Raw genomic sequence first — 9,538 nt, 5'->3', positions numbered from 1 at the left:
ATAGCTCATCGGCACTGTGTTCAAGATCTTGCCGTCTGCCAGAGCATGCTCAGTTTTTGCAGCGCTCACGAAATTGTTCAAAAGTGGCAAGTTTGCAGTCGTCACAAGCTGCTCCGTACAGGACTCTGAAGGAACACATTCTTGGTGTGGTAAGCCCGAGTATGGATTATCAGATTTTGCTGGTGTTAGTGTCAGGCTTGCACAGTCTGACAAGAAGATGACCTTATTTGCAGGAAGCAGCCCATCGCGAGGGTAGGAGTGCATATCCCAATCATCCGTCGTATTGGGGTTCTTGATGTCAAAAATTGAGTTGTAGTTGCGTTTGCCTCTCTCAGCCTCACCCAGTGGGCAAAGTATGTGGCCACCTTTAGCTTGCTCGGACAGTGTGCCGCCTTCACGATTAGCTTTGACAATTTGACCAGCATGGAATGGCTCAAATCCTAGTAGATCCAAATTTTTCCAAGCATTCTGCATGGCCTCATAGCACCCTTTGTCCCCCTTCTCGAAAGTGATGTTTCTCCGCGTATGAACACGAAGAAAAGACCGCAAAGTCTCACCTCCTGGACCCAACCTCCTCATAAAAGTATCATTGGTGTCGTACTCTAATGCCAACACCAATGGTGCTGTGTCATTGTACTCAAAGACCTGCTTCCGGTATTGGTCTCTGTTTTGGTATCTGCCGCCTTGGCCATCATATGTGGCATTCACAGTAGGGTCATAGCGCTGAAATATCGCGTTTTGTGCCACCATGGACTCTTCTGGTAACGACCTCCAAAAGGCATAAAATGCATCTTGTGTGTAGCTTCGATTGGCATCATTTATCACAACCTCACCAAAGTCCTCAATGCTAGACCCATCCTCAGAAGGCTGGGAATATGAAGGCCGGTATAAAGAATTATAGGATGGAAGATAATTAGAAATGCTAGGAATGGCAGTTGCCATGTCAGCATAAGAGACACTAGATCTGAAGCTCTCAGCAATATCGCACTTTTTGGAGGACAGGATGTCCAGAAGGAATGGGAAGTCACTGTATGGTATCGGGAAACCATCAGTGTCAATCTTGTAAGCATCTTCATCCGGGTGTGTGTGATTCACTGTGCCTAGATCCAGCCAGTTCCAAGTGAATTTCATTGTGATGGGTGTACTAACAAGCTGGCTGACCAAATCACTGTTGTAAAGAAGCCCACTGGCCAGAACACTAGCATTGGGATTATGAGAAAGGGGTATCAGTTTACATGCTTGCCTGCATGTCCATTGGAGCCCATCGCATCTCTTGATGGGGAGACTTGAGTCTCCTGGGGGTGAGATGCACACCTTGGAAGGGTCATTGCTTCGATAGTTTGCAAACCCTCTAACAGCCACAGCAGCTTGCCGGCCTGAGAAGCTGCGTGCTGCTGCCACCAGCAGAGCAATGGTAATGACCGCTCCGAGGAGGGAAGACGCCAAGAGGACGAGTTGTGCTGCACGCAGACCAGATGTATCCGCAGGAATGCATCTCTTCAGGCGCCGCCACAACCGCAGCCCTGCATGCAGATCAGCAAGTTGGCAGCTACAGAACACCTAGTTTCTATGCGCCGCATCTGCAGTATCCTTGAACCTTAAGTTTGGCAGTCCCCTTTCATTTGAATCCATGCAAAGCTGCTCCCTTGACGATCACTTTGCATGTGCAGTGGCATTGGAAGTTACTGAATCCTAGGGCTGAGAACAGCACAGCCCACATCCCACATGTAGCTGTTCAAAGCACCAAAAGATTATATTTGAGTGCCTGTCTGGACAAACCTGGTGCACAGGTGGTTCTCTTCTTTACTTCTTTCCCCCCTGAAGCGTCGCTGCAACCTGTGGCACAACTGAGGGTAAGCACTAGCCCCAGTTGGAAGGTTTGTACACAAGGGCGATGCATCTCTCAGGTCCCTGTGGAATTGGCAAGAATTGGGGTGTCTAAGCTCAACGTCTGTGGCCAGAGAGGGCTGCTTATGTCAGAAAAAGCATGCTAAGCATTCCCAGCATTTGCACTGCAGACAGATGACTGGGAACTTGCCCAAAGCAGGCGCGCACCATCTGTTGTGTCCCTGGTTTGTCTACGAACTGCTGGGCTAGGCGAGGGCATGCTTCCCTGTGAATCGACTCCCGGGAGCCCTTCTCTCCTTGAAGACTCCCCATTTTCCTCCATCTGAGGATAGTCCTTGCTCTCCCTGGATTCACGAAGGTACTCGCAATCATAGTTTGACGTGCGTTTGTTGAGCAAATCACGAGTCGGCACTGCCCACTAGGATTTGGGCCCCCATCTCCTAGCAGGCCGGCTCTGACGGACTTTCTCTGCTCTCATCTCAATTATTTCACACTCAATCGCAGGATATGCTACGAGACAAGGTCGCAGCTGGTGGACCCAAACCTGGCACGGACCGAGACGCCCGCTGCTCACGTCGCACGGGTTCCGACCTTTTGACTGCTGATCAAAGTCCGCAAGAGAGTAATCGGTGATCTGCAACCACTAACCTCATTTTCAATGCATCATTAATCTTTCAAGTCAGAGACAGACGAAATTTTGCCCTGCTTCTATGCTCTACTTGCGTTTGCCGGAAGCCCTAGCGGAAGCACAATGACAAGGCCAGGATTGAAGGGAACTCAGGGAGGGCCCTCACCTGATCATTCAGGTCCGCCAATGCATGAACAAAGCTTGCGCTCGAAGATCGTCCTGCGATGTCTCATGTCACCCGATCCGGGCCTGAGGATCAGTAACATTTAGAGAGTGATGCGTAATGTCATCACGTGGTGCAGGCAGATGAAACGCCGCCCGATTGGTCTCGAAGCCTTCGTGCTTGCCAATGTCCTCCTGTGCAAGCCGCTCCTTCCTCTCGCATCGCGTCTAGACGGATCCTGGAAAGCTTCAGTGGTTGGAAGCGCGGCTTGTGACGGTACAACGTCTCACGCTATAAAGAGGAGCGCGCAAGAAGGACTTGTTGCCCCCACTCGCCAGCCTCGAAATTGCTGACTGGTCGCGTCAGTACAGGGAACCTCGATCAGGTGCATCGATGGACTCCTCTATCAAGCACCATTAGGATGTATCAAATTTGCACGTCGATCGAGCATTTCTTGACTCACGCCCGTCTAGCGTCACGGCCATTTAGTGGATCTGGTGTACTGAGCAGTGCCCGGTCGGACGTACGAGCATCTTTGGCCTCAAGATATATTATTTTTAGGAACAATGCTGGTAATAAAGGCGCCAGAAGACATCGCTGGCCTCTGAATAGGACGAAACGCAGGCTGTCCCATTGGGCTTACTAGTGATTAAGCAAGCTGTGGGGCGACGCGATCGTGGGGAAAATGATATCAGATGGCATTACGGATCAATTGATGTCTGGAAACAATGCTTAGCTTGAGTCTGGAGCCGTTGTTGGCTGTCTTTCCCACAGCATTGGCGTTTTACGTATTTCTATTGTCAGTAGGGAGCCTGTAAATTTCCCACCGCTATGCTTGTCAAAAACATACCCACGTGTGACTGAGTGCATATGGGTGCCGTTCTCCTCAGCATCTGAGCTTCTCATGCACATTAAGGCAATGAGGGTTGTTCCAGGGCACTGCAGCTCCTTGAGACTATCCTCTGAGTTCTTCATGAATGCGCAGGCGTGCACCGAAATATTCGGAGTGAGCGGCGCAACAGTAGCTAGCCATGTCCACAAAGCTTTGGGCCAGCCTGGCCCTGGCAACAGCCTGCCTGCTGGCAGCGGCTACAGCACCAGCACAGGCAAGCCTCAAAGCACAGCTATTCCTATACCTTTTGCAGCCATCACAGCATGAGAACAGATCCAAAGACTACCACAATACTGTCAAATCAGAATGAGTGTATTCTTGCCGCTGCCATAATTGGCATCGTTGGGCTGCTGAAGAGCCTTGCTAATAGCTGATTCAGGACACTCACCTCACAGGAATGACCATAGGTACTTGTCGCAGGCTGTGCTGTGCGGCTTGAGCTCTTCATGCATTCCTTCTGATGTACACGTTCTTTATTTCGCTCCCACAGACAAGAGTGCTTAAGGAACAGGCCATCTGACAGGCAGAGTGTTGTTATTGTGCAGGCAGCGATGGATGTGGATGAGCGGGAGACGTGCTGGGGTGCTCTCGATGTGCTGCGCGAGTGCAGCGCTGGAATGGTGTACCACGACTTGCAGCAGCACTGCTGCATCCCCTTCCGCGCACTCGAGGGCATGGACTGCCTCTGGTGCGCCCCAGCCTGTTTTCACACAGAATACGGCTGTCCTAAATTATTTTGGATATTTTTTTGATGAGCTGGACAGCATAGGAGGGTTCCTGTTTGGCTCATTGCATTCCAATCACTGTCTCTAGGGGAACCTGCTCCTACATATTTTGTAATGCAGAAATGGTGAGGAGTGTAGCAACGCCTAAGCTTGTTTTTATACAGACACAGAATCAAGTAAGATGCCCTGACATGGTCTGGGGGTTGGCTAAGCTAGACACCACTGAAAGAATTCTTTGGCTCTCTGTGCAGTCCTCACCCTGTTTGCACAGTCTTTCTGAGAGCAATTCATCAAGTGCCTCTCGTGCACTACCATTCACTTAGCTCGGAAGGCAGTCTCAAGTTTCCTGCAGAGCTGAGCCTAGGCTGCTATTTGCACCCCTCCTAGGCAACTTCTGTGCTTGCGCAGTGGTGAGGGCAGCGAACAGTTCATGGGAGCTGCAATCGACACCATGATGCCAAATGTGATTGACGGCCTGGCAGCCTGCGGAGTGGACAGCCCCTTCGCGCGGATGTACCGGAAACAGGAATCCTGCGCCAAACGCGTCCCCAAGGTCGCCATGCCTGCAATCGGTAAGTCGGCTTGCTGCCTCTGCATGAAAGTGACCTTCTCTCATCAGCTCTCATGGTTTAAATCTTTTAATGCAATCCTAGTCCTGGCTCATCAGGAAGGGCGGCTGGTGTGTTGGTCAGCCCTGAGAGATCAGGTAGACAGTAGGGCTGTGTCTCTTTGTTTACGCATGCTCGTATGCATTGGGAAGCGTACGCAAATTTCTGTGGAGTTATCACATATATTCTGGCACGCCGTACATGAAGTGGGGTAACATCTTTTTGGAGTTGAACAACGCCAGATAATTGCGCTGATCGAGAGCAGGAGAAATTGATCAAAATTTCCGAATGTTGCAGATGATGAGGATTTCTTTCTCCTGCCTGCGCACGACGGAAATGACTGGATGGCGCCAGGCATCACCTCCGGTTTTGAAGACGGCGCCATCCGCATGCAGCCCGGCGCTGATGTTATCGAGCTCCCGGACGAAGATATCAGCAACGCTTACTACGAGATGACAGATAGCATGGACATTGACCGCCTCTGGGACCTCTTCATGGAGGGCCCCCGCGAAGAAACAGATACCCCTGAGCAAGAGGTGCACACATTTTTGCCCAGAAACACTTTGCCCTGCTAGCAATTCCCTAATTTTGTAAGACCAGGTCTAATCCATTTGTGACTTTGCAAGAGAAAGCTTTCAAGGACTTTCCTCTTTGCTGCCCCCTCCTCCTGTCTTCCAAAAAAGCCTTGAACCCCATTTTCTTCTCACTCGGTGAATTTATCTCATCTGTGTCCTCATTCTGCTGAAACACATTTGTTCCAGTAAAATGTTGCAATTTGAGAAATTGCTGCAGCACACCTGGCTCTGTGGACTGGATCATGCATGAAATAACACAGCAGTAACAAGACATTTCTCAATCAACGCAGGGAGTGAGCATTGATGTTGAGTTGGAGGGCGGTCTTGGCAGCTTCAGCGTGAGCGGGAGTGACTCACTGGAGGTGGCTCTGAACGACGGCGTTCTCTCCATCACCGATGACAGCAGCAACTCGCTCGTCTATGACGGCGTATCTCAGGTACCTTCACCTCAGAGTTACCTAAACATTCAGGTAACCTGAAAATCCAGAAGCCCTGGTGACATTTTGATCTTGGTGCACCATGACACGATGACATTGCATGTGGCAAACTAGCGCCACTATTACTGCACCGCTGTTCGAAACTCTGCAGGTCGATGCGGCACATTTGTCTACCAGGAACATGCTTCAATGTGCTTGCATCGCTGCTAGTGCGCTGTGTTTGGGGGCTCTGCAGCTCGTTTACTACCAAGTATCATGCATTCCGGGAAAGGAAAAGCCAAATGTCATTGAATAGTGCCCGGCATCGACTGGTGATGGCTGATTGGCAGGTGACGCTGCGCGTGGCAGATGATGTTGATGTGGATGTAACTTCGGGCGCCCCAGAGGAGCCTCAGCTGGTGGTCGCTGCCGAGGGATCTGCCGATGCAGAGGTCTTCAACGCTGACTTTGCCGGTGCGCCCATCTTTCCCAGCTGCGCAGTCCTGCATTACCCTGTAATTTCGTGGTGCAATGTTGCTCTCCCCGACTGTCAAAATAAATGCTACAAGTGGTGCTCAATCCCTTGCCACCTGGTCTGTATGCACCATCATTCTCATCATTAGCGTCATTGTTCTTACAAAGTAGTTTTCAGCCTCAATAAGGCAAGGTGCGTCCCAACAGCTCTTCCAGATATATCTTCTTCAGTGGTTGCATGCAAGGATAAAAAATTGAGCCGTGGAATTTTGTGTGCAGATGTGGGAGGCATGAAGCAGCTGATTGGGCAGTGGATGGGGGGCCTGCTGGGGGGTGACGGCCAGGACAGGATGGACCTAGGGGACAGCGATGTTTCACCCTTAGTCAACGGTGACGGGCAGTCATTAGTTGGTGGCCTGTCGCGCTTCCTGGCCGAGATTCTGGCCAAGCTGGAGACTTCTTACGGTGGCGCACCTCTCGACGTGGAGATCAGCTATGAGATGGACGATGACGTAAGCCCCTGTCATTTTTCAGTCGTGTCTTCTCTGCTAGACCTTGAAACTGCCGCGGATTTTGCTGCACTGCTCCATGTGTCAATATTGTGGCTCTTTGAGGAAGTGTGGCAGTCAGGCATTGATGCCAAGACCCAAATTCACTCTAGTGCCCCATATACTAAGCTTGCCTTGCAGAGAGCCACGTTCCTTTGTGAATATTTGATCTGACAAAATGATCACATAGTTGAATTTTTGTGGGGCCTGTGCAGGAGAGTGTGCCTAAGGGTGAGACGGAGATTGACATAGAGATTGACCCCGAGCTGGTGCCTGCACTGACCCCCCAGTTCCTGGACGAGCGCCTGAGAGTCCTCAGCGACACTCTCAACAGGTGCTGCAGTCCCCTGCATTTTTGCGTGAAAGGATTTTCACTTAGGGATTCAGCCGTACGCGCTGTGCAAGCACTGAGTACCTTGGCAGAGATACTTCGCTGTTTCTGGGTGAAAAGGGCAAGAGTTGACAGATGCGTGCCAGAGGGTTAACATGAGACTAGCAAGTGTCTCTGGGCCTAGGCAGTGGACTTCTTGTGGACTTCTGACAGCAAAGTTGCTTTCAGCAATACTTTGTAGCCGTCTGCTTTGTTTGCTTGCATGTATGCCTGACAGATTTCAGTGCTGCTGACGGTAGGTTCACTGCTGATCCACCCTTACTGCTCTTGTTCTAGGCAGGCTGTCATTTGTTTGTACCCTAAGAACAGTTAATATATTTTAATACTTAGGGGTTATGGCCAAAGTCCCAATGCCCTGTGTAAATACCCCAAGGCAGAACCCTTAGCAAGGGTGTTTTTCGCGTGCGCAGGCACCCGAGGCAGGCGCCTGTGCGCGTGAGCGATGTGGACTTCATGGAGATTGGAGAGGAGGTGCTTCAGCAGCAAGCGCCCACCCTCAGCAACTGCTTCAACACCGGCATCTGCTCATGGCTCTGCCAGCACAGGTGCGCTCACTGTCTCTGTCGGCCACTTAATTTGCATAATACCTTTACCATAGATTCAGAGCAGGTCCAGAAACTCACAGCAATCTGCGCTTAATGAGAGCGCTGTCTTGGTGGGGTCCTGGTATGCACAGCACAGGGAGCAGAGCCATCTGTTTTTTGAAGTAAATGGCAGCTCAGGCTTCAGAACAGCGAGCTGATATTTTCTTGCTACTAAATTTGGCTAAAGACAAGTAGACAGACAAGACAGTGGGCTAAACTCAAATTATCTTGCACCTGTTATCATGACAACTCCAGATTAGGGGGTCAGACGGCCCTGAACTCCTGGTCAGCCCTTCCCGACGGGCCCACTCACTCAGGGCCTGAATCTTACAATCAGCACGGCAAAGTCCATCAAGTGATTGACGGGGAATCTTGACTGGCGCAGGCGCATGCTGCAGTATGCTCTGGGCGTGGAGACTGTGCTGCTGGTGGCCCTCTTTGCATTCTACGCACGCATCAGCCGCCAGGCAGCGCAGCAGGGACTGGACGCTGATGAGGTGCGCAGTCAGTCCCATGACTAATGCACGAGGACTTTTCGTCCTCCAGTATTGTTTGTGTGTGAGCGCAAAAGTCAGAGGTCTGATGGTGCACGAGATGAGCTGCATGCAAGCATGCATGGCTGCTTTGTGTTGGGATGTCCTCCCATTGAGAAGGAGGGCCCTCTTGGGCAACAAGAAAAGAGATCGGCGTCAATGAACTTGAGAGTCACTGGCTTTGCACTGCTGTCTAAGGCCTGTGCGCACACCGTTCAGAGAAAATCCGGTCAGCAGGTATGTATACTGAACGTGCAGCAGTTTTGAGTGTTCCCAGTTGCTATGTTTTGTGCTCAGTTCCTACTGACTTTTGTGGGTTATCCCTGATCAAGGGTTAAGCCTGAGTTGTCAAGTTTGTGGGTTTGTGCAGGAGAGCCTGAGGGTGCCGCTCATAGAGCACGCGTCAGACTATGCAGAGGCCGGGGCTGCAAAGGCGTCCCCTCTCTGGACCCTGACCACAAAGGTCGCCTTTGAGAAGCAATGACCCAATCATTAGTCAATGACAAGCACACATTACAGGAACTGCACAGTGATTTAAAACGTTCCTCGAGCAGGGAATGCACGGGACAAGAACATATGCGAATGAGTAGAAGTTTGGAACCAAGTTAACGCCGCTAAAGCTTGCAGCCGGGTGCAAAACGCATGTATACTTACGATGTACGCCTCAACTACCAAAGAGGCTCAATTTTCCCAAGACGCTAGGCAAACAATACTTTCAAGAACTGTGCCGTTTGCAATATATTGTGTTTGACAGTTGTGTATGATGTAGTAGGTCAAGGGCTTTGATGTGCTCAATGTTTTGTTGTTATGGTCACATTGGGAGAATTATTTTGCCTTCCTCTGGTGGCTTGTGATGGGCTCGCATGCATGACTGCATGGATTGCTGGTGTGTTTCAAACAAGTTGCCTCTTTTTGTAAGACGCTGTTAAGACATGTTCACATGCACTCGAAACAAGCTCAGCATCTGTAGCTAGCTGCTAATGTGGACATTGTTATTTATTTGGTCTTAATGCCATACCACACAGGGGCAAGACCTTCTCGTGAATTGCCATATGATGTTGACATCATCTGGACAGCTGTTTACTGCAGTATATAGCTGGACATGCTCTCATTGAACACCCATCCTTGCAATTTTTACAGCTTGAAGCCAGCA

General features: G+C 50.5%; 1 protein-coding gene across 1 annotated transcript; it reads left to right on the top strand.

Annotated features, from left to right (window-relative positions):
• Positions 1 to 3,670: 3,670 nt before the first annotated feature.
• COCSUDRAFT_47246 (hypothetical protein) lies at positions 3,671 to 9,393 on the top strand (the record flags this gene model as incomplete). The annotated part of the gene is made up of 11 exons (XM_005648850.1): positions 3,671 to 3,826; positions 4,077 to 4,219; positions 4,665 to 4,828; positions 5,162 to 5,400; positions 5,730 to 5,876; positions 6,206 to 6,329; positions 6,609 to 6,841; positions 7,093 to 7,211; positions 7,679 to 7,813; positions 8,238 to 8,349; positions 8,756 to 9,393. 11 exons carry the CDS (start codon positions 3,671 to 3,673, stop codon positions 8,867 to 8,869), a joined length of 1,686 nt encoding a protein of 561 aa, XP_005648907.1. The 3' UTR covers positions 8,870 to 9,393.
• Between the last annotated feature and the right edge of the window lie 145 nt (positions 9,394 to 9,538).

The sequence above is a fragment of the Coccomyxa subellipsoidea genome, assembly GCF_000258705.1.
Source record: "Coccomyxa subellipsoidea C-169, whole genome shotgun sequence".
NCBI classification, from domain to species: Eukaryota; Viridiplantae; Chlorophyta; class Trebouxiophyceae; family Coccomyxaceae; genus Coccomyxa; species Coccomyxa subellipsoidea.
The sequence above is the reverse complement of the archived record's forward strand: the minus strand, read 5'-3'. Positions and strand labels throughout refer to the sequence as shown.